Raw genomic sequence first — 26,280 nt, forward strand, 5'->3', positions numbered from 1 at the left:
TATTCCATCACATTCATATACCAGTTTCTAACTGATAGACTTTCTTTTCTTTCTAGTTCTATGGCACTATAAAAGAGCTGGTATCTATCTATCTGTCTGTCTGTCCATCCATCCATCCATCCATCTATCCATCCATCCATCCACCCATCTATATGCTATAAGCTGTGCATATGAATTCTTATCCTTTTGCCTTGACCTTTTTTTTTTATCAGATAGGCCTATTAACTGCTTCTTATAATATTGTTTTATCCAATGATATATTTTCTCAGAATCAGTTAACAACATGCAGTGGATTATGTCTATCTGTCTTGTCTCCCTATGCTTTTTCTAAACTGCTAGAGGGCAGGCACTATGTGTGCAATTTTTTTGCTGCTAGGTAACTCAATGGATAGAATATTGGACTCAGCATTGAGAAGAACTGAATTCAAATCCTCCCTTAGACACTAAGTAGAAAGTGGTTGTGGAGAATCTGGAGAAGTGATCCAGGGAATCATAGGTTACACTGAGTTTGAAGAGGTCCTTCTGAGGTTCTTTGCATTCAGATCTACAATAGTATGATTCTATTATGTGTTGCATACTACAAACATTTTCCACCTTGCTTTAATTCCTTTTATTTTATATTGAATGATTAGCTACTTTTGTTCTTTTACAGAAGAAAATATATTTCTGTCCTGGTAATGTTTCTATTTAAAAAAAAAGAAAAAGCAATTGATGCTAACTGGTCATTCCAAAGAATCTATCATAGAATGGTAGTCCTATGATTGGCTTTTGTATCTGGGGGCCCCCTAGTAACAGTTAGGCTTCAAGTGATTTAATGACAAATTTAATGACAGCTCCAAAAGGCTTCAGATGGTTAGAAGTGGGAAAGAATTGAAAGGAGGTTAATATAGCATCAATAAGACTTGAAAGGGTATGTGTGTGTGCATGTGTGTGTGTGCATGTATGTGTGTGTGTATGTGTGTATTTCCCAGAATTCTGTTAACTCACTTTTTTGATACTCCTTTGGAAGAATGATGAATGCTATTATTTTTCTGTATCTCAGAGGGAAACTGGCAAAGTGAGGGCAAGCATTGTCTAATGCCAAAAGGGACAGCCATCTTCCCATCCAAATGAATCTATTTTGGTCTGTTGTATGGATTCATCAATTCTCCCCCAAAATCCCCCCTCAGAAAAAAATCATTTTTATTCTATTTTATGGGAACTGCTTTTGCTTGACATTTGTGCTACCAGTTCAAAGGTAGGCTGGTCTTCTTTTATTTTCCTCCTATATTTGATATGTGAAGCAGCACAGTAAATAGGATACCAGGCCTGGAGACTCATCTTCCTGAATTCAAATTTGACCTCAGAAATGTACTAGCTGTGTGACCCTGGGCAAGTCACTTGACTTTGTTTGCCTCAGTTTCCTTTTCTATAAAATGATCAGGAAAAGGAAATGACAAACCACTCCAGTATCTTTGCCAAGAAAAACCCCAATTGGAGTCAGGAAGAGGCATGACTGAAAACAAACATACAAAAACAATCTGATATGTAGCCATTTGGATCACAAGACTAACAAGAGCTCATCCACTCTAGTGTTACAAATGAAGAAGATGAGAGCCTGAGAGGGAAAGTGATTTGTTTGAATTTAATCAATAAATAAATCATAAGATCCTAGATCTAGAGTTGGAAGGATCCTCAGAGATCAGAAACCTCATTTTGTAGATTAGGAAATTGAGTCTCAAGGAGATTGTAACTTGCCCAAGGCCACATGGGTAATAAGTATAAGAGGCAGGATTTGAGCCCAGATCCTTGAACTCAAAGTTCTATCCTACTGGCAGGGTTTGGATTTGAACCCATATCTTCTGACTGCAAATTCAGTGCTTCCCCAGCCACACCCTGTCCATGGTATGATGGACCATAAAGTGGATTCAGTCTAGACTCTGCTGTTCATGAATTGTGTGAGCCTTAGCCAGCCACCTCCCTTCTCTGGTCCTCCAATTCTTCATCAATCAAACAAGGGGCTTGGACTGGATGACCTTTTTCTAAGTTTCCTTCCAATTCCAAATCTCTGATGAGAACTTGAAAGCAAGCACAGTCAGTCTGGGTATGAGCTTGCTGTCACAAGCTCCAGGGAAGGGAGGCTGCCATTGTGGAACATGGGTGGGCTCCAGTCTTACTCACTGGAGGGATATTTTCAGGTTACAAGTCATTTGTGTCTAATCCTGCCCTCTTGAGTCTCTTTAAAGACCTTAAAGGGCATGGCCAAAGGGGCACCTGAGATGTTCATCCACGAGGCATGCTTCTGTGTCCTTCAGCTCCTGCTTTGGCACTCTAATCTTTCCTTTACTCTGTTCCTGTTCTCTTGACCCAGACTTTGACTTGGAACTCTTATCACTGAGACTCCATCTCAGTTTGATCCCTAGATCCTCCCCTTTTGAAACAAAACAAAAACAAATCAGTTGTGGTTTGGGGACCTGCCCAAGCCCCCAATGGTTTCTGGTAATCTATTCCCCACCCTTGGCTACAGAATTCTGCTTATTGCTGACTGAGGTTTCAGTCTGATCTTCATCTGTTACTGCCTTCCCCTGTTTGGTATTCCTGGTCCAGACTCCAACCCTCTCAAATAGAAGACTCCCTTGAGACTGGCCTATAGGAAGTCCATTTGCCACCTCGATGATGGATCATAGCTTGGAGGATCATTTCAGGGGAGGAAAAGCTCACTCAGAGAATTCTTTACGTTCTATTTTATTTCATTTGAAAAATTTGTTTGTTGTGAACCTGATAATGTTATTTCACTAATGTAGTGAATTCTCAGAGAGGAAATTCCTTCTACCAAAGATAGATGGGCAACTGTCCTGGGATGTAGATATAGAGAGAGTTGGCTGGGGTCTCATACCTGACCTGGTCAAACAGCCAGTGTGTATTAGAGACCCCGTTTGAACCCAGCTCTGTCTGTTCAGACTTCTGTCCAACTCATCACACTGTCTCTTATTTTAACATATTTTTTTGATGCTGCATTTTTTTTTACGTTGTAGTCATTTCTGGACATATTCTCATCCCCACCCTTAATCTAAAACCAAACCCTCCCTGTACCCAAGAAAAATAACTAAAACAGTGAACATGTCTGATAGTATCTCCCTTGTTAGTCTTTGACCTCTCTATTGAAAAGGTGAAGTAGTGTCTATCATTGTCTTTTTTTAATTCCTTGGAATTTGACCTCCTTTTAATAAATTTTTCATTTCCATGGCTACTCTCATATTCAGCATATTATTCTTTGGGTGCTTCCTCTTCTGTGCTGCATGGCTCCTAGAGATCTTCCCATGGTCTTTGTAATCTCCATCTTATTTCTTGCTGCACAGTAATTTTACTTTGTATTCATATGCCAGTTCTGCCATATCCTAGTCAATGGATACCCACTCCGTCTCCAGTTCCTTGCTACCACTAAAAGGACAACTGTGAATACTCTGGCATAGACTGGAGCTTTCTTCCCATTTCTGACCTTTCTGGAACATGAGCCCAGCAGTAAAATTTCTGGGTTAAAGGTTATGAAAAATTTGGTGACTCTTCTTGTATGATTCCAAATTTTTTTTTCCAGAATATTTGGCTTCAGCAATTACCAAGAGGACTCATTTTAAATCAGATTGAACAGATGGTGATAGTAAAAGCCCAAATTGATTGCTACAGGAATGATGTATTTTTTTTCCTAAGTAAATAAGAAAAGGTTGAGAAAATAAATAATGATAATGATGATAATGTAGCAAATAAATAGCACTTTAAAATTTGCAGAGAACTTTACAAACATTAGCTCATTTTATTTTCACAAACCTAGGAGGTAGTTATTATCATACCCATTTATAGATTAGGAAATAGAGGTCCAGAGAGATTAGCTGATGTACCCAAGATCACACAGCTTAATAAGTATCTAAATTTATATTTGAACTCAGTATTTTTTTTAAGGTTAGATTTTCTGCTTCTAAACTTTAGCTTTTTTCCTTCCAGCTTAGAGTGACCATTCTTTAAGGAGCTGAGATTTCATCCATTTGTCAAAAGATTACTTACAATGGTGCAGGTTACAGGTCTCTTATAACTTAATAAAAGGTCTATATGAAAATCATCTCCATGAAAGTAATCACAGTATGGTTGTGAGAATTAAATACATTTATATAGGTAAAACAGCTTATAAATAGAATTCTTGTAATATCCCTGCTCTCACTCTTTAGCTTTATACTCAGGCAAGTTATTTTATTTCTCAAGAAATTTCCTCATCTATAAAATGATATTCTATCAACCAACAAATTGATATTATTATGAATGAGGTACTATGCTAAGTGTTAAGGATATAGAAACAAACGTGAAAGTCCCTACCCTGAAGGAGTTTCTGTTATAATGGAGGAAACTTGCGTACTTATAAATTTGTTCAAAATAAATGTGAGAGTGGAATTGAGGCACTAGCAGCTGGGAAGAATCAGATAAGGCCTCCTGTAGGTGAGGCATTAGAGGTGAACTTGGAAGGAAACTAGAGATTCTAAGAAGCAGATAAAAGGATGGCGTGTATTTCAGATTAGTGATGTTAATGAGATGGAATGTTTGTTATATAGATCGTAAGAGACTATTCACCTCATGTGGAAAATGATTTATAAACTTTCATGCATCAAATAAATATGATCACATAATCACCTAAGTGCTTGCAAAATTGAATTCACATACATTTCAATTTGACATTTATTAAATGTCTGTTATACACAAGACAACATGGTAAATGATGGGATCCAAAGAGAAAGGGACACAGTCATCAGCTTCTGTGGGGACTATCATGGGAGCTAGTAGGTCTTCCTGACTCAAGTCTCTCTCTATTCTCACCCACTCTCCATTCAGCTGTCAAATGAATTTTCCTAATAAGTAAGAGCTGGTCACATCACACTTTTAGGCTCTAATATAAAGTCTTCTTTTAAAGCCCTTTGTAACCTGGCTCCTTCCTGTCTTTCCAGTCTTCTTGCACCTTTCACTCCTCTATGTATTCTGCAGTCTTGTAATACTGGCCTTGAACATGTCATTTATCTAAAACTACAGTTATTTCACTGGTTGTCTCCCTCAAGCCTGAAAATCTCTCCTTCCTCATTTTCAGCTCCTAGTAAGAATGGGAGGTGCTGGGGTAGGGAGCTAGGGGCTGGAGATCTGTTCAAATCTGCCTATATGATTGCTTGTTGGGTAGACTGTGGAAAGGACACTCATGCAGTTACATAGGTTAGATTAAGTGGACCTTGAGTTCCTTTCAACTCTGAGATGCAGCAAATCTATGAATACTATAAATAAGGCAAAACAAATAAAAAAGTCTTACATGAGCTTTGTAAGTGTTTAAAAGGAAACTGAGGCAGCATAACATTCATGTATTTATTCCTAACTTATTATGTTATTCTATTCTATCCTGGACATACAAAGACAAAACAAGAATAGTCCTTTGTTCCCACTGTATTTGCATGTAATGAAATTCTACATATTTGATGCATTCAAGAAGCTAACTTTCTGTGTTTCAAAATTTATGTTCCATTAGTGGATTTATTCACTTTGGTGCATCTGGTGAGAGGGTGTAGATATATCAATGCAAAATCAAATTCACAGTGTAGGCAATGTAGCATTAATGTCCCACTTATACACAAAAGATGACACATGATATGCAATATACAAATTGTATTTTTAAAAATGATGTTTGTGGTTCTGATATTTGTGAACTGAATCCTAAGGATGTTCCCAAAATGTGTCTTCCCTGTAGGTTAGTTCGGTTTCTGTCCTCCATCCTTGGGTAGAATGAGCTAACAGAGAATTTCAATTAAATGGGCATTCATCAATTGTCTGTGATAAGCACAGGGAGAAGCTGAGGCCTTTCCCTGCAATTGGAATGAGCTGGGAGCAGATTCTAATTCTAGCTGACTCTGTGACTTTAGGCAGATCACTTCTTTTTGCCACAGTAGGCTCTCTAACACTACACATTGTGGAGCAGTTGTTGATTTCTATCAGTAGAGGGAATTTTCTCATTGGAAAGTCCTACTCCAATGAACTCAACGATTTACTGTTTAGAAGCTCTTGTCACACACTCTCAGGTCCAGATCTAGACTTTTTTTTTGCAAGGATTAAGTAATTTGCCTAAAGTCACACAGCTAGGTTAAGTATTATGTGTCTGAGGTCAGATTTGAACTCAGGTCCTCCTGATTCTAGGGCTGGTACCCGATCCACCTAGCTGCCCCCAAGGTCTAGATTTTTTGATGCAGTGAGGCATAGTTTTCAACAATTTATTTAATATTTATTTTAAAATTTTTGATTCTAAATTCTTTCCTTCTCTTCTTCCCCTCCCCCACACATTGAGAAGGCAACCAATATTATACTCATTATATTCACAAAGCCTTATTGCAAAGAAATTTGGTATCATTTTAATAAGCCATTGGTTCTTTCACCATGAGTCATAGTTAATCAATCAGTTAACTAATCAACAAACATACTAAGGGCTTACTAGTTAGCAGGAACTGTGCCAAGTGATTGGGTTACAAAGAAGGATAAAAATGATCTCTGTCTTCAAGGGGATTACATTCTTAGGTTTTTTACCTTTTTTTTTTTGGCAAGGCAATGGGGTTAAGTGACTTGCCCAAGGTCACACAGCTAGGTAATTATTAAAGTGTCTGAGGCCAGTAGGGCTTACATTCTAATGGAGCATAAAACACAAATAAATAATTAGATTACAGAGTAAATGGAAATGAATCTCACAAAGTGAAGCTTTTGTAGCTGGGTGAACCATAAAAGATCTCCTCCTAGAAGGTAGGATTTGAATTGAGTTTTAAAGTAAGCTGGGGATACTAAGAGGAAAGGGTGAGGAGGAAGACAGGTTGTCCCAGGTGAGGAGGAGTAATGAGTAGACCAGTATAGTTGGGCCAAAGATTATGTAAAGTAAAAGAACACCAGAAAGGGAGGGAGGGGCCAGATTGTAAAGAATTTTAAATGTCAAACAAAGGACATGTTCCTGATGGTTAATAGGGAGCCATTGGAATTTATTTCTTTGTGGAAGACATGGCTAGACTAACCTATGCTGATTTTAAGATTAGAAATTTCCAGTTTGAAGATCTTATGGTCTAACTCTCTCATTTTATAGATAAGGAATTTGAGAGCCCAAGATTGGAAGTGACTTGTCCAGGTTTATAAGTAGCCCAGATCTTCTGGTTCCAAGTCCTGCATTCTTTCCACTATGTCAAAAGGTGTCCTAACAATTTGCTTTTTGCCTTTCAGGTAGATTTTGTGGTGATAAAGTGCCAGAACCCCTCATCTCCACAGACAGTCGCCTATGGGTTGAGTTTCGAAGCAGCAGCAACATCCTGGGCAAGGGTTTCTTTGCTGTTTATGAAGGTCTGTGAAAACCCAGACCATGGGAGAGTTATGTGACCTCCCTTCTTTAGTATGTCAACCAATAACCCCACTCTTCTTCCTACCCTTTAAGCATATATAGCAAAAGTTGGGACCACCGAGGGTGTGGAGATGGTACTCAGGGATACCAGTGGTGGTGGTGTAAACATTTCCTCCAGAGACCTCTCCTAAGTCCATTTCCTGGGTCCTGGAAGCATCTTAGAAATGTCTCTACAGGACAGAACTTTCTTCCCCTATAAACCAATTCTCCAAGTCCCAATTCCAATCTTTTTAGAGAAAATCAATCAAACACCACACACATATTGTTGGAAATGGTGGGGAAACGGTGGGAACAAATAAAATGACCTTACCTCTAATTCTGTGCTGTAGCTCAGGAACCTCACAAGTTTCATAGAATATCAGAAAAGGAAGGTAATCTAATCCAACCCCTACCTGAACCAACATACCCAACAAGTGTTTGTTTAGTCTCCATTTAACTTCTGTTGAATTTCATTTATTTCATCTTCTGTGTTTCTCCTATCTTGAATTGTTGGTGGATGTTTTTGTGAGTATTAAGTTCACAATAAAAATTGCATTTAAATAAATATACAAATAAATAAACAAATAAATAAATAAATAAATATCTCTAGTAAGGACAAACTTTTGGGACATGAATACCAAAGCAGCTCATTTTAATTCCAGGTAAGGAATTTAATTGTTAGGCATATTTTTTTCTTACTGTTTGAATTGTCTCTTCTTCAACTTCTAAACATTTCTCCTAGATCTGTTTTCCTAGTGTCAAGAAAAAAAAAGATTGTTTATTTTTCACATGACAGACCCATCAAATTACTTCAAGGCAGAAATTTTTACATCTTCCCACTACCTCCAAGGCTTCTCCTTTCCAGGCTTAATATCTTCAGTTCCTTCAACCAACTCTCATTAGTTCTTTTTTTTTCCCCTCCCCATTTATTCATTGGTAAAAGTTTCCTCATCTGTAAGATGAGGGTTAGGTGGCACCATGGTGCAGAAAGTGGTGGGCCTAGAGCCAAGAAGATTCATTTTCCTGAGTTCAAATGTGACCTCAGATACTTATTAACCGGGTGACCCTCTCTGTGTCTCAGTTTTCTCATCTCTATGACGGCAATAATAGCACCTACCCAACAGGGTTGTTATGAGGATAAAATGAAATAGTATTCGTAAAGTACTTCGAAAACCTGAAAGGACCATGTAAACTACTAGATGTTATTATGTAGTCTCATTTCTAAATTTGACAAATGGGGACCTGGATCTAGAAAGGACATGACCTGTCTGAAATTATATTTGAAGAGCAGTAACTAGAATTTATATTTTCCATTTTTAAAATTCTGTGGTTCTCGAGGGTCCTTTATTTTTAGTTATTCTTTACTCTCAATGATAATTGATAATTATTGATATGTTTCCTTGAGAGTACAGAATTCATCGAATCATTGTGAAATGGAATTAGGCCTTGATAGATACCCACTCGGCCCCCCTCTCGTAGATCATACCAGAGACATGTATCTGTAGTATTAATTCTGAGACAACAATGCACGCTAAGGAGTGGGATGATCAATGAATCTACGATATGTTTGCAAAATGCTCCACCTAGTGGTGACAACTGGCTTCTATGCTGTACTCTCAGAGCCTGCAGCAGGTGTCTTTAGGGTCAGTCCAGGTGTGTTAAACACCTATTTGTGGGTAACAGCCCTGCCCAAAGGCCCCCCCCATCCTCACAAATTCTGTTGGAAGGGAATATTCCTTACCCATTTCTGTCTTTGTTCCTAAAGCTATCTGTGGGGGAGAGATTCACAAAGATACTGGCCAGATCCAGTCTCCCAATTATCCAGATGACTACAGACCTTCTAAGGAATGTGTTTGGAAGATCATTGTTTCTGAGGGGTTTCATGTAGGACTGACTTTCCAAGCATTTGAGGTGAGTTATTCTAGAAACTTTCTTTTTAAAAAGTGAAGCCCATTTCATTAATGCATTTAACAGACACTTATTAAGAATTTTGTGTGTATATATATATATATGAGATATAAGAACATATATGAATATGTAATGTGAATACATATATATCTCTATATACATACACATATATTCTTTATATTGTAATTGTCATATGTAGCTTTCTTTTGAATATTATTGGAGAGTTAAAATAGATATTACTGGTATGAGAGGCTCTTGAGCTGATGAAAGTTGGGGCATCTTTCTTTCCCTATTTAACATTTTGTTTAGCCTAAAGTCTCCAGGGTGGGGAACCATAGCCTCTGGATATGATGGAATGGTTAACTAATTGCTAATAAAGAATTTCATAATGCTTCTTCAATTTAATCAAGAACAGAGAAAGTTGTATCTTTCCCCTAATTAAATCCTTTTCTCGAGAAGAGCCATAACTAGCAGTTATTGAGTATGACACTTCATAAAATATGCCTGAGGCAGGGACAGTCAAGTCATTTTTTTAAATTGGCACATTGGATCCTGAGAGGTCATGGGTGGAATGATAGTCAGGAGAGGATGAGGGCAAGAGAGCCAAGCCTGGGCAGGGAATGACCTCCTTTGGAGTCATGCCCATAGTGCCTGCAGCCTGCCGGATGCTACTCTGATCACCCTACCCTAGTTATGGCTCTATTCCCATGCCAGGAAAATTAAAGTGCCAGTTGGTCACCTACTACTCTTACAACTCTTTTTACAGATTGAACGACATGATAGCTGTGCTTATGACTACCTAGAAATTCGGGATGGTGCTACTGAAGAGAGTGCTTTGATTGGTCACTTCTGTGGCTATGAGAAACCAGACGATATTAAATCCAGTTCCAACAAGATGTGGATGAAATTTGTATCAGATGGCTCTATCAATAAAGCAGGGTTTGCTGCCAATTTTTTTAAGGGTATGAATTATTACCTCCCACTTTTAGTAAAAATAGGATTTATTGACCTGTTTCCTTAAGGATCCCAAAGAACTTGGTGAACCTCTACACTGAAGACAGCTAAAGGAAGGGGGTCATTGTAGATGTCCCTAAGAATCTTCCAATTCTAATATTCTTTGATATTAGGGAAGGAATGATTCCTATCAGGGCCTTTATTTTTATATTGAACTTCCAAAAGAGATACAAGCCCTGGAAGTTACTGGCAGATCAATAATTAGAACTTAGTCTTTATATGTAAGATACATTATTATGCTCCTCAGGAAAGCTCATGGCTGGTTTTGCATTTCAACCTAAAACAGTAAGTCTTTGTGAACAAACTAACCACTGTGGAATGGAATTAGGCCTTGATAGATGCCCAGCCCCCTCTTGAAGACCATACCAGTACTGAGACATGTAACTGCAGCATTAATGCTGAGACACCAATGCACCCTAAGGAGAGGGATAATCTTGGCAAATGAAATTTGGAGGATACATATGTGAGGAAATCAAGCCTTTGTCAGAGATATGCTGTGAGTCCCCCAAAATTGTCTTAGGGACTAAGCCCAATTTCTGCTCCTTTGGGATTGTGCATCTGCAAGGGCTGCTTAGAGAGGCTATGAAAACCTTGAAAATCTTAGCAAATGACAGAAAATTCAGAAGCATAGAACTTGGGTTCAATCTTGATTCTACTAGGTAGCAACCTAGTACCTAATAAGTAGTTCTTCCTTTGGCCTTGGTCCATCTCCTTTAAATAGGTGGCATGTTCTGGCTAGCTCCAGGAATGCCTCATTCACTGGAGTGTTTCTGTGTTTGTGTGTGTGTGTGTGTGTGTGTGTGTGTGTGTGTGTGTGTGTGTATACCAAATGAGTTAATGTATGTAGGGTGATTTGTAGGCCTCTTACTTCCTTTCCATCAATCTCAGTTTTCCCACTTTTCAAGTCTAGGAAAGTCTCTGGTCTCCCTCTACTCCTAAATTCTAATCCTTCCATCTTCTCCCAAATTGAACTCGGTAATTATATCTGTCTTGAGGCAGATATAGATCAGTAGATGGATAGACAGATTGATAGATACAAAAATAGACTGAAAGAAAGATGTATAAATAGATGGAGAGAGAGAGAGAGAGAGATTAAGTATTTACTATGAATAAAAAAACAATTTGTGACAAAGAGACCAGAGCTGTCTAACTTTATATCATGAATAATTTTAAAATTCCTAAGTAAAAACCAGAAGAAGGTGCTAATCTTAAATCAGACAATTGGGGTTCAAATCAGCTTTGCCATCTTAGGAAAACATTTACATTGGGAAAATTATGTCTCAGTTTCTCAATCTGTAAAATGAGGGAGCTGTGATAAGAGGACTGTCTAGTTCTTGATTTATGATGCTAAGGAAATAATTTCCAGTATATTTTGGATGTCATTCAAAGGACACAGAAGAAAAAAGAAGGCCCTAATCACCTTTGCAAAAATAACTGGCTACCCAGTTCATCTAGTTTTCTCTCTCAGGTCAGAGAGAACATGGTTGGGATCTCTTAGAACTTAGGAGGCCCTAGTCAGATCTGAAAATGAAACCAAGGTAATGCCAAGTTCCTGACTCCACATCCTTCTTCCCAATATGTATTCATAGGAATGGGGATCATGGCAAGCCAGTTTCAGCGAGCTTGTTCTGTGATAACAGAGATAACCTCAGGACTAGCTGGAACATAAAAGTAAACCACTTGCTAAGAATGAAATGATAGCTTCTTTTGGCCTTTGGAATGGAAATGGAGGGAGAGTGATACCAAGAAGTCTCAATTAATTTTCAAAATCATTAGTTTTTGATACTCTCATTCACCATTTTTCTCCTCTGCTCCCTTTCTCCTGTTTTCTGGTGCTCCCTCTACCTTACCCCAAACCCTGTGGTCTGCTCAAAGTTATTCTTCATGTTAGTTTACTCCAAAACATCCTATACTCCAAAATCACCTTGTCATCTCCTATCAATCAAGGTTACTATGACCTCAGAACATCTGGTAAGTGATAAGGGTCAGGAAAGACATCTGAATAATTCGCAGTGAGGTATCAGTGACTGCTTTTCCCCTTCCTCTGGTCCTCACTGCCCTGGCTCCACAGAGGTGTTTGCTTATTAATTCATATAAATATCTAATTGGTAGGATTTCAGACAGAATTGGGAAGATTCTTTGAAACAGAGCTTCCCCCCTTAGACCTAGCTTACACCAGATTCATGGAAGAGAAACTCTAAAAAAAGAGGAGAAAGGTAGTGGGCTTGCCCAAGAAGGGGACCCTCTCCTATTTGATTTCTTCTTCTCACACCAGCCAGCTTCCTGAAGCTTAACCTAGCCCATTCTGAGCTTTGGCCATCAATGAAGAAGGGGTAAGTAAGAGGGGAGGATGCTACCGTCCCTTAAACCATACATTCCTTGGGATCCCAGTGTCTGTCCTCTAATTCCCAGTCCTACCACGGTTGGATAGGTCTGTCAGTCAGAGAATGTTAGAAAACTTGAACCTGGAATACCCTGCATAGGAACCGAGAAACCTAGTCAGATCCCAACTCTCATTGAGGTCTTTATGAAGAGTTCACTAGAGCTTTTTGCTTTAAACTTTTACCCCTAAGTCCCTTCTACTCTCTTTCTATGCCTTCACCATCATCTCCTCTCCATTAATTTCTTCTTAGAACCACATATTATGTCTTATGAGATAACCTTATGTTGTCTCTGTTCTACTAAACCAATTTTGTAGGAGTACACTGGACACAAGCCACCTGGGAGCTCTGGGCAAAACCCAGAGACAGCAACTTGAGAACCGAGACATCATTTGCACTCCCAAGCTCCATCAAAGCTGGAGTCAACAAATGAAGAAGGGAAATTGGTGTTTGGGCCTTTCCTTCCCTTTATGTCTCATTCCAACACAGCATAAATGTGACTAAACATTCCATTAAGTAGGTATTATAAATATGTATTTTCCTTCAGTTTTATTCAATTATGACTCTAAGCACCTTATCTCATGTTTGACCTTCAAAATTTCTTGTCCATATAGCATGTTTACTTTTCATAAGTTAGAAATGCTCTTGCTTATAGATTGGGGGAAGCCAGTTTCCTTGGTCTTGTCAGCCAGGATCTTTTTTAAACAGAGCCCTCACTGAACTATTCTCAGACTTTTTTCTGGACAGTGGGTTCCAAGAGCATGTGTCAGATTTCCTTAAGTAAAAAGGCCTGGGAGAATAACTACAAATGAACTGAAAAGGAGGAGGACCAAATTGAAAATAGAACAAAACAAAACAAAAACCACTCTTGTTTTTATGCCAGTTGGATGGAGATTCAGTGTTTCTAGCCAACTGGCTAAGAACACCAGTCCGTGGTGCCAACTGGCATTTGAGTCTGTTTGCTGTTGCCAGATGGCAGGTGTTGTCTCTGTACTGTCTGATGGTGCCAGGGTGCTTACCAGCAAGGAAAACTCCTTCAGTTTCTTGCCGATTTGGGAAATGATAGTAGCATTTGCTGGTTGGCATTCCCTACCATCTAACATCAGAAAATAGCAACTGCTCTCCTAATACATCCAATACATCCAATACATCCAACTTCATGTCCTGCAACTGATGTGGCAATGGAGTATTTTGCAGAAATGTCCAGTTCTCTCCATGATATTGCTTCAAAAGGTTGGAGATTTGCCCCAAACATCCCTGGATTTCCTAAACAACTCATCTAGTTAATTGGGAATTGGGAGGAGGGACTGGAAATGGTCCCAAATTTCCATTCTGATAGCTCCTCTTGGAAACTGGTAGATTAAATATTAGACTCTATCCCCATCACTTACATCTTGTGAATTAAGATTACACTTTACATGAAGCATTCTCCCTTGTCTTTCTCTGAGGTGCTGGATCATCCTTACACTAGCACCCAACACCTCCTTCTTCCCTGTGTTCTGAGATTGCACAGTTAACTAGGAAGTTTATAATTTCATCATACACAGGTGGACCTTATTTTCCTGCTTTTGCTGCTAATACCATGGAAATAAAAAAGAAATTGGGATTTCTTTCTTTAAAAACTAGGATCCTGTTCCCCCCTCCCATTTAATAAATTTATTTATATTTTTCCAACTACACGTCGAGAGAGTTTTCAACATTTTTCTCCTTCCTTTCCTTTCCTCCCCTCTCCCTCGATAGAGAGTAATCTAATATAGGTTATTCATGTATAACTATGTTAAACCTATTTCCATATTAATCATGTTGGGAATCATTGAATTTTTATCTGACCTTCATGGCTTAAAGACCTTCAGTGAGAAGGACCTATTGCCTCCCAAGGTGTGTATGTGAAGCAATTTTTTTTTTAGGTTTTTTGCAAGGCAAATGGGGTTAAGTGTGAAGCAACTTTTTAACATTTGACATTTTTAAAAAAAATTTGAATTCTAAATTCTATCCCACCCTGAGATAGTAAGCAATCAGATATAGGTTATACATGTGAAATCATGCAAAACATTTCCATCTAATATATTTTTTGAACTCTTACTTTTTCCAGTGGTATTTCCATCTTCCACCTCATCTAATTCAGGGTTGTATCTACAGGCATCTTTGGAGCACAACTAAACTTTATCATCCTTCAGTTTCAACTTCATGACCCCCATAACAATACTGTCCATGGGATTTTCTTGGCAAGGATACTGGAGTGGTTTGCCATTTCTTTGTCCTGTGGAATAAGGCAAACAGAAGTTAAATTACTTGCTCAGAGTCACACAGCTAATAAGTATCTAAATCCAGATTTGAATTCAGAGCTCAATCCACTGAACCCCCTAGCTGCCTCAAATGTTTAAAATCGATGTAGTTTCCTGTCAAAGTACTAACCAAATCTGACATTGCTTAGTTTCCATTATTGGTTGTATTCAGGATAATATGACTGGAGAACAATAAAATTTGAGCATCTTGGAATTTAGGGCACAAAGTTTGATCATGGAGCACTTTACAATTTATAAATTGATCATCCTGTGGGATCTGCCTCTTGATGTTTGCTACCTGTCTACCTTGCTCAAGTCAACAACTACCTTGTTTCCTCAAAATAAGGGAGTTGGGTTAAAAACTGACCTTTAAGCTGACCTCTAAAGTCCTTTCTAGCTCAAGTCTATACTATGACCCATGATCCTAAGACAGGAATATAAGTATTATTATCCACAGTGTACAGATAAGGAAACTGAGGTGCTCCAAATCTAAGAGATGGAAGAGTCAGGACTCATGCTCATCTTTGCAAGTTGCCTCTTGCTATCTACAGTTGGAGGGTACCATCAGTAAAGTTATGACATCCATCCAGCTTGATAACATACTCCCAACATAAGCTGGGATAATTCAGATTTAAAAGTATGAGACAAACCCCTTATTTGCTTTTAGACTCTCCTCTCATCCCAGGTTGAACTACCTTCTCTTTCAAACTGGTATAAGGCTTTGACTTATACATCAGTATAAATAATTTTGGACTCAAGACTTTTTGAAAAGTGACATAGATCTGTGCCTTTGGGAAAAGTATTTGGATTTAGAGTAAAAATGGAACAGGAGGAATTAGAACCAAGAAGACTAGCTAGGAAACTACAGTGGCTCTAACCACAGGGATGAATAAGGGTCTGAATGAGAATAGTGGGAGTGGGAATAAAATGAGATGAGAATTGATAAATGACTGAATGTAAGGAGGGTTGCCAATCAGTAATGACTCACTCTGGTAGCCACTCCCATTTTTTTCCCCCTTTGTGGTAGTGTTCAGTGCTTGCTTTTTGAACAAAACATTTAGGATATATAGCATGTGGTTTCTGAATAGCATGTGAGTCCCTTTTTTTTTTCATTTCTTGATCCCAGATCTTATTTTTCCTTTAAAAGATTTTTTTATTATTAATTCAACAGTCAACAAACATTTCAATACACAGAGCACAATAGATATGAATCTAATAGTTTTTAAATATACATTTTATTTTAAATATACATTTTATTTTCTCCATTTGTTTGATCCCTTAGGAGTCTCTTTTTTTATTTCTTCTGAGTGTTTAGAATTTTTTGATGTTCTTTTTATTATTTTTCTTCTTATTACCCATGAATTTCTACCCATTTCCAATAAAACTCTATCCCCTTTAATAATTTGGCCAAGAAAATCAAATCAATGTATTTGGCCAGACTTGAAAATGTATGTCTCATTCTGTGTCTCTAGTTCTATACATCTCTGCCAAGAGGCAGGAGACAGATTTTTGTCATCAATCTTCTAGAGTCGTGACTATTCAGTGCATTGACCAAAATCCTGAGGTCTTTGAAAGTGGTTTTCCTTTACGTCATAATAATCAATGTATTTTCAAATATATTTTTAATCATTCCTCCCTCTACCTACCATTGCATTGAGAAAGCTCAATATATTGAGGAATATGTTGGGGTGACCACGAAGAACTCTTCAAAAACTTTGTCTCTGTTGATTCTTCATAGAATTTCTCTGTTTTGTTCTAAAATAATTTATTTTGCCTCTTTCTCTGCAACAGATGTTGGGCCATAAGTTTCAATTATCTTCCTGGTGGTGTTTTTGTTTAGGCTCACCAGGAACCCAGCAAGACAATATGACTGAGTACCCTCCAATAAATGCCTCTTGTTGTGATTGGGTACACAATGAAACCAACTCTTCCAACTCCTTAATTTACTTTTCTAAGGAGAACTCAGGAGTCATCTTTCCACCTAGATACCCGTTTCCTTATTCTCTAGCTTCATTAATAGCAAGAATGATAATGTGAATAGCATTCAGTTCTAGTAGTATTTCAATGTAGTGGTAGTCAACTGGATAATCAATAATCATTTCTTAAGTGTTTACCATGTACTAGACATTGTGTTGCAATAGAGAAGCATTGAAATTTATTGAAGGGATTGTGGGAGGGTGATGTGACTGGATTTATACTTTTAAAGAAATCATCTTGGCAGCTGAATGGAGGATGGTGTGGAGAGGGTTTAAAAAAAAGGAGACTAGTTAGATGGCTTTTGCAGTAGTCTGGGTGAGAGGTGATAGAAACTTGAACTAGGGTAGTGACTTTGTGAGAGAGAAAAACAACGTTTGAGTGCATGTGGGTATATGCATGTGTGTGTGTGTGTGTGTGTGTGTGTGACAGAGCAGAGATGAGAGAAAGAGAGAGAGAGAGAGAGAGAGAGAGAGAGAGAGAGAGAGAGAGAGAGAGAGGTGTTGTTAAGATAGAATGACAAGATTTACCAAAATATTGAATATGAGGATTAAGATGGTCAAGAGCTGATGACAGAGTGGCAGTTGTAGGTAGTCATGTCACCCTCACATTAAGAGGGTGGGTAGTTTATCTTATGTTCATAAATGTTCTTAAAAAACTATGATTTTAGCACTGGAATAAGCCATTTGCATTTTTTTTCAGTTGTCATTCCTGGAGAGCAGGTACTTACACTGAAACTAGAGCAACTGGCTTTTGAGAGCTCCAACACACCAGCTAGGATTGGACCTAGGATTTCACTGAAATTATCAGTAATATGAGAAAATTCCTTCTTCCATTTTAGCTTAATGCTATTTCTGTAATTTAGTCTAAAACCCAAAACTGCCTAAAGTAGGGGTCAGAGTTACTATGTGTTGCCTTTTGTTTGTTTGCTTTTGTAAGCAGGTTAGCTTAGAACAGTTTTTAAACTTTTCTTAACTTACAAGCCATGCAAAAACGGAGAAGAATTTGACTTTCAGACCCATAGGTTGCCTAAAGCAATGGGAAGATGACTTGTCTAGGGTCACATAGCCAGAGGGTGTCAGAATTTATTCAAACAAAACATGTACAACTCTCTTGAGTATTTCTCAATTTGTACTTGTTCATGTATCCCTGTTCTTTGTTCACAATCTGTTCCATATTCATGAAAAAGCATTTCTTCCCACCATATGATATACACATTTTCTTCTTCATTTTGGTATAGAAATTCTTCAACATGTTTTGAAAGTAAATACATTACAACCACTGATTCTTCCCAGTCTGTAGGCTTATTTATCACCTCAAAGAATTTTAGCAATTAAACCATGTATTATTTTCCTTCAGAAAAAAAAAAACACAGATTATAGGAATTGTTAGCTAAAGGAGATCTTGTCATCCCAACCCTTTTGAAGAAATTGAGGTCTACGGTGGTTAAGTACTTTGCCCACTCAAGTATTAAGTTCACGCATGAAATTCATTGCAGGTATTCTAACCCAAATCCAAGACTCTTGCCATAGTCTGGCACTGAAAATCTTTTGCTTATGAAGGATTGATTCCTTCAGCAATCAAAATTAGTACCCTTCCAATGATAAAGTTTGTATTCCAACCTGTCTGTCTTTATGTGTTCCCAATAATCCACCAAAAGGGAATCACCCCAATAAGATGGTTTTCTTGGTTTGTTTTTGAATCCCAATGGAACACAAGGATTGTCCATTAAGTATCCTTATAGGTATATATTTTTCTAGCTATAGAGCTCTCTGTTATCATTCTTTACATCCCTTCCCTAACCCATTCTTCATATATAATGAAGTTCAGTTTCAACCTTTAGGAAATTATGATTCAAAGCCATAAAATATCAACATAGATTATAGTATAGGAAAGTTATAGAGTTAGAGCTAAGGGGACCTCAAAAACTCAAAAATATAATAATAGTTACATTTATCTGGCACTTTCTATGGACCAGGAATTTGCTAAGAACTTTACAAATCTTATCTCATTTGATCCTCACAACAAACTTGAGAGGCAGGTACTATCATTATCTCCATTTTATAGTTGAGGGAACTGAGGCAAACCTAGGTTACATGATTTGTCCAAGCTCACATAGCTAGAAATTATTGGAGAATAGATTTGAAATCAAATCTTCCTGATTCTAAGACCAGCTTAATCTACTGTACCATTGAAATGTTTCTTCTGGCCCAGGAAAGTTAAGTCAACAATCAGTCAACAATCAGTCAACAAGTCTTTATTAAGCACTGACTATATGATGGGTGCTATCCTATTTGAAGGTAGTGAGTTGTCAGAGACAGAAGAATATTGATGTTTTAAAAGATTTTGTTTTGGGGAAAATTTGTTCAATTCTCTATCCAACTCATCCATTAGTATTGTCTGTCTATCCATCATCTATCTGTCTGTCTGTCTTTCTTCTGTCTATGTATCCATCTATTCATCCATCTATATATGGATTCAGTGATGCTATCTCTTATAATAGTTTCCAAAAGTGAGACTGGTACATAGTTCTTGGGATTTCCTTTGAACTTTTATTAGTGAAATTAATTTTAATGTTATCCCATTGGTACTTGCCTACATCTAGCTTTTGTGATGCATTGGATGTCAGTAAATATAAGTAGTAAGGTCAATTAGGTTGGTTTATACATAATGACAAATTACCATGTTCATTCAACAGAAGTTGATGAATGCTCCTGGCCAGAAAGGAATGGGTGTGAACAGCGCTGTGTGAACACACTGGGGAGCTACAAATGTGCTTGTGATCCTGGATATGAACTGAAGGCTGATAAGAAGACTTGTGAAGGTCAGTGTAATAAGAAAATGTTGAGGCTGATGAATGAATGATCAGAGCAGAGGTACGGAGATGGAGGTATTCATTCTTTGATGGGAGATCTTTTAAAAATGATTTTTAACATTGAAAAAATTTTAAATTCCAAATTCTCTCCCTCCTCTAGCCCTTTTTGCACCCATTGGGAATGTAAGCAATGTGATATAAATTATACATGTAAAATCATGTAAAACATTTCTATATTAGCCATGTTGCAAAAGAAAAAAAAAGCCAGGAAAAGAAAGTGAAAAAATTATACTTCAGAGTTCATCATATCTCTCTATGGAGGTGGATAGTATTTTTCAAAATGAATCCCTTGGAATCGTCTTGGATCATTGTATTGTTCAGAGCAGTTAAGTCTTTAATAATGGATTATTGCCATAATATTTCCATTATCATGTACGATGATCTCCTAGTTCTGCTCACTTCCCTATGTATTAGTTCATATGGGTCTTCCCAGGTTTTTCTGAAACCACTCCTCTCATTATTTTTTATAGAGTCCATCATAATCATATCCTGAAACTTGTTCAGCCATTCCCCAATTGATGAATATCCCTTCAATTTCTAATTCTTTGCCATCCCAAAAGAACTCCTATAAATATTTTTGTATATATAGGTCCTTTTCCTTTTTTCTTTGATCTCCTTGATATACAGACATAAAAGTGATATTGCTAGATCAAAGGGTATGCAGTTTTATAGTTCCTTTGGGCATAGTTCCAAATTGTCCTCCAGAATGGGTGGATCAGTTCACAACTTGACCAACAGTGCATTAGTGACCTACTTTTCCATGTCTCTTTCAATAGTTGTCATTTTCCTTTTCTGTCAAGTTAGCCAATCTGATAGGTTTGAGATGATACCATTGAGTTGTTTTAATTGTCATTTCTCTAATCAGTAATAATTTAGAGTTTTTTTATTTGATTATAGATAGCTTTGATTTCTTCTTCAGAAAAGTACCTATTCATATCTTTGTCCATTTATCAACTAGGGAATGGTTCTCATTTTTTCAAAAATTTGACTCTAGGGAGCAGTTAGGTGGTACAGTGGATAGAGCACTGGTCCTGAAGTCAGGAGGATCTGAGTTCAAATCCGGTCTCAGACAATAATTGCCTAGCTGTGTGACCTTGGGCAAATCACTTGACCCTATTGCCTTAAATAAATAAAATTCAAAAAAAAATTTTTTAAATTGACTCCATTCTGTATTTAAGAATGAGGCCTTTTAAAAAATATCAGAGTTATGGTAGTAACAAATGCTTAAGGATTTGGAAATCTGGGAATATGATGTTCTGTTATGAGAATTGGCAATATTTAGCCTAAAAGGAGACCAAGGGAAGACTAAATCCAATTTTAAATTTTACAAGTTGCGTTAAGGATTCATCTTCATGTTGTAGTCATAAAGCTTTCATACCACAGTTTATCCTCTTATAGCCGACCCAGGGAACTTTGCCCTCAACCCCTTGACCTTTTATTACTTCTTAAACTCCTCTGAACACTAACAACTTAAGAAACCTAACCTTTTCTATCCTTACTGGACCCCATATTCAGAGACCTGATGAATCCACATTTTAGTTAACTAATTTATCATGATGGACAAGTCATTTAGCCTCTCTATGTCTCAGTTTAAAATAAAGGGGTTGAGAGGAGAACCCCTAAGATCCTTTCCAGCTCAAAACCTAACTGCCTCTGTAACTTGAGGCCTGTTTCCTGACTTCCTTCCTTTTTTATCCTTTGTCTCCATGCCCTATGGATCACAAGAATTCTAATGTTTATTTACTAGGAAAAGAGAATATCCATATTCAAAATAATAAACTAGGGTAATTTGAAGTGCAATTTGAAGTATAACAAAAATTTACCTCCTGTATGAATGGCATTTAAATTTTCGATAATGTTTTATTGATTGGAATTTTTATATCACATTCACTTTTTCACCTCCTCTCTCCCTACATTCCATACAACAATCAAAAAAAATTAAGACACACCACTTGATATGGGAAATGTATCTGGCAGAATGTGTAACATTCTTTACCCCTAGGATACCACCTCCTTATTGAGAAAGAGATAATGTGTTTCAGCATCAATCTTATAGAACCAATACTGATCAACACATAAGCCTTAACTCAATTCTTGTAGACCTAGCATGGCCTATTCTTTTTTCTTTTTTTTTTTTTAGTTTTTTTTGCAAGGCAAATGGGGTTAAATGGCTTGCCCAAGGCCACACAGCTAGGTAATTATTAAGTGTCTGAAACCGGATTTGAACCCAGGTACCCCTGACTCCAAAGCCGGTGCTTTATCCACTATGCCACCTAGCCTCCCCCATGGCTTATTCTTTATGTCAATAATACCATCCACTCCCCAATAAGATCAGGGGTGAAACAATGATACTCATTACCACCACTATTATTCAATATTGTATTAGAAATGTTAGCTTCAGCAATAAGAGAATAGAAAGAAATTGAAGGAATTAGAATTATGAAGGAATAGACAAAACTCTCACTCTTTGCAGATGACATGATGGTATAACTAGAGAATCCCCCCAAAAATTCATCTTAAAAACTAATAGAAATAATTTGCAATTTTAGCAAAGTAGCAGGATATAAACCTTTATAAATCCTCAACATTTATATATATATATATATATATATATATATATATATATATATATATATATATATATATATATATATATATATATGACTAGCAAAGTACAGCAGAAATACCTAGAAAGAGAAATCCCATTCAAAGTAACCTCAGACAATATAAAATACCTGGGAGTCTACCTGCCAAGGAAGACTCAAAACTTTTTCAAAACAATTACAAAACACTTCTCACACAAACTAAATCAGATTTAAATAACTGGGCAAGCATCAACTGCTCATGGATAAGTCAAGCTAATATAATAAAAATGACAATTCTACCAAAATTAAACTATTTGTTTAGTGCCCTACAATCAAAATTCCAAAAAATTACTTTAATGAGTTAGAAAAAGTTGTAACTAAACTTATATGGAGAAGTAAAAAGTTAAGAATTTCCAGGGATTCAATGAAAAAAGTGCAAAGGAGGTGGCTTAGCCTTACCAGATCTAAAATTATATTATAAAGCATCAGTCATCAAAATCGTCTGGTATTGGCTAAGAAATAGAGTGGTGGACCAGTGGAATAGACTAGGTGCAATAGCAGGAAACAATTATAGTAATCTGCTGTTTGATAAACCCAGAGTCCAGCTATTGGGATAAAAACTCTCTCTTTGATAAAAAACTGCTGGGAAAATTGGAAGTTAGTATGGAAGAAACTTAGATTAGACCAACACCTCATACCCTATACCAAGATAAGATCAAAATGGATACAGGATTTAGACATAAAAACAATATTATAAGCAAACTAGTTTACCTGTCAGATCCATGGAAAGGGAAGCAGTTTATGACTAAGGAAGAAATGAAGAACATCACTAAAAACAAACTAGATGATTTTGATAACATTAAATTAAAAGGCTTTTGCACAGACAAAAGGACATGACCAATGTTGGAAGGGATGTGGGAAATCTGGGACACTAATACATTGTTGGTTGGGCTATGAACTCATCCAACCTTTCTGGAAAGCAATCTGGAATTATGCCTAAAAGGCAACAAAAATATGCATATCCTTTGATCCAGCAATACCACTACTGGGTCTATACCATGAAGAGATGGTGAAAAAGGGTAAAAACATCATTTGTACAAAAATGTTCATTATTTATGGTGACAAAGAATTGGAAATTAAGTAAATGTCCATAAATTGGGGAATGGCTTAACAAACTGTGGTATATGTATGTCATGGAATTAGAAACCAGGAGGGATGGGAATTAAGGGAAGCCTGGAAGGATTTGCATGAACTGATGTTGAGTGAGATGAGCAGAACCAGAAAAACTTTGTACATCCTAACAGAAACATGGGGGTGATGATCAACCTTGATGGACTTGCTCATTCCATCAGTGCAACAACCAGGGACAATTCTGGACTATCTGCAATGGAGAATACCATCTGTATCCAGAGAAAGAACTGTGGAGTTTGAACAAAGACCAAATACTATTACCTTCAATTTAGAAAAAAGATTATCTTATTATGTAATTTTGCTATCTCTTATACTTTATTTTTCTCCCTTAAGGATATGATTTCTCTCTCATCACATTCTACTGAGATCAATGTATACCATGGAAACAATGTAAAGACTAATAGAATGCCTTCTGTGGGGGGGGGGGAAGCAAGAATGGGGAAAAATTGTAAAACTCAAAATAAAATCTTTCAAAAAAACAAAAATAAATAAGAGCACCATGCTACAATATTCAGGGTTCTTGTAGCTCTGGGTTCTGTTATTAAATAGCTTCCTCCATTCCAGAATTTCCTCCACCTTTCTATAACTTCTCCCTTCCTCCAACCAATTTTGGCATTACTCACAGGGCCTCTGCAGATCTAGTTATACTCTTCTAATCCAAAACCTTAGGTCCACATTTAGCCTAATGAAATAATGATTATAGCTGACAAATTTTCAGTTTTTTTTAACACTTGTAAAACTATTTCCATCAGTGTTATATAGTAGAAAGCACAACAACTGTTGAATCAAAGTACCTGGGTTTCCTCATCTATAAAATGAAGAGGTTTTATTACAGGGTCTCTTCTAATCTAGTCCTAGCATCTCATGTTCTTATTTGGTCTTCAGTAAGGCAGATGCTTTTATTTCCCCTCTCTTAAGAAGCTACCTAAGTTTGGAGGAATTACCATTCATCACTTAGCTAGGAAGCTTATAGTGAGATTCCAATTCAGACCTTCCTGGTTGCAAGTGTGGCTCCCCCACTATGTCATGTGGCTATAATTCCTGACTTAGGAGCCATGGGATCTTTTCAGTTTCAATAAATGGTAAAAATATTTTAATGTAAACATCCAAACAAAAGGAATTAGGGGATGGGTTGGATGAACCAGGTTCAGGTGATTCAACATTTCTTTTCCCTGAAGAACATGGGACATGCCAGGACTCAGTGGTCACTTAGATCTTATGACTCATTGACATTTGTACTTGTTTTTCATCTCTGTAGTGGCCTGTGGTGGCTTCATGACCAAACTTAATGGAACCATTACCAGCCCTGGATGGCCTAAGGAATACCCCACAAACAAAAATTGTGTGTGGCAAGTGGTGGCTCCCACCCAATACAGAATCTCCCTCCAGTTTGAAGTCTTTGAGCTGGAAGGCAATGATGTAAGTTCCTTCACTTTGAATTGTTGGTGAATTATCCAGAGAAGACCCAGAGCTGAAGGAGTCCCTGGGATGATTATGGACAAGACATTATTCTTCCCTGGGATCCATCAGAGAAGCCCTGTTGAGTTTTTCTGACATTTCCTGACATTTCTGACATCTGGATTTCATTGTCTTCTCTCTGTCTGCCTTTTGTTATTCACATCTTCCCCTGCCATGAATTTTCCTGACCCACTTCTAGTAACCCACTAACCGCTAGTGCAGGAAAACTAGTAGAAAATCAGTTGAAGAATATAGGAGCAAGTACACTGGGGCCTGGCATTGCATGGGATTGGTACTCTGTGAAAAAAGGAGGGATATTGCTCCAACAATGTGGACTCTGGCATCCAAATGTGAGAAGGAATGGAGAGAATGAGGTTTACCTTAACTGTAATACTATCTTGCACATAATAGTTTTCTATGAGCATATATTTTGATCAGAAGGATGAAATTAAGTGATTTGAAGGAGTAACAGGCCTTAAACTCAGGTCTCCTCTAACTCCAAATCTCCTCTTTTCCTTTTTTTTCCCTCCTGGTTGAATTATTCTCAAATAAGAAGGATGCAAGACTTCCCAAAAGGTTCATCATCTTAGGACATAGGCCAAAATAAAAGATGAGACTAGATACCTGGCCTGTAGCCAGAAGGACTAAGCATCAAGAGCAAGCATTGACCAGATTTCCATGTCTAAGATGACTTAAGAACTCCTTACCTACCTGAATATGAAGTTAGATTTGTATTCAAATTTCTGTTCTGTTGCTGAGAGGATTAGATTTAGAATTTGAGGACATGATAGGGGTCATCTAGTCTATCACTCACTCTCTTAATTTATAATGAAGAAACTGAGACTCAACAAGATTAAACTTGCCCAAGGTCACATAAATGTCAAATGGCAGAACTGAGATTTGAACCAGGATCTTTGATTCCCAAATTCAGTACTCTTTCTACCATACTACAATCCCATTTCTAAGGTTTCTTCAGCCTCTACATTTTATGGTCCTGCCTCTGTTCATCTCCATGTGTCAAATGAGGGAGCCGTAATAGCTGATCATTGGGATCTCCTCCAGCTCTGACTTCTCTGGTCCCTTGGTAGCCTGGAATCATCTAACCAAGAAAGTTGCATTAACTATTAAAGCATGCCTCTGGCATGTGGCCCCTTCACAGTACCTTGTACAGAGTAATGTGATAGGAGAATATATGGCTTAATTT

At 37.4% G+C, this 26,280-nt stretch overlaps 1 protein-coding gene across 1 annotated transcript in view; it reads left to right on the forward strand.

Annotated features, from left to right (window-relative positions):
• Positions 1-26,280, forward strand: part of TLL2 (tolloid like 2) — a 131,116-nt gene that overhangs the window by 83,756 nt on the left and 21,080 nt on the right. The window contains exons 10-14 of the mRNA XM_074233248.1: positions 7,252-7,368; positions 9,171-9,316; positions 10,080-10,275; positions 19,666-19,791; positions 24,877-25,037. Of these exons, the coding sequence (XP_074089349.1) occupies positions 7,252-7,368; positions 9,171-9,316; positions 10,080-10,275; positions 19,666-19,791; positions 24,877-25,037 (746 nt within the window). The remainder of the gene's footprint in view (positions 1-7,251; positions 7,369-9,170; positions 9,317-10,079; positions 10,276-19,665; positions 19,792-24,876; positions 25,038-26,280) is intronic.

The sequence above is a fragment of the Macrotis lagotis genome, chromosome 4 (assembly GCF_037893015.1).
Source record: "Macrotis lagotis isolate mMagLag1 chromosome 4, bilby.v1.9.chrom.fasta, whole genome shotgun sequence".
NCBI classification, from domain to species: Eukaryota; Metazoa; Chordata; class Mammalia; order Peramelemorphia; family Peramelidae; genus Macrotis; species Macrotis lagotis.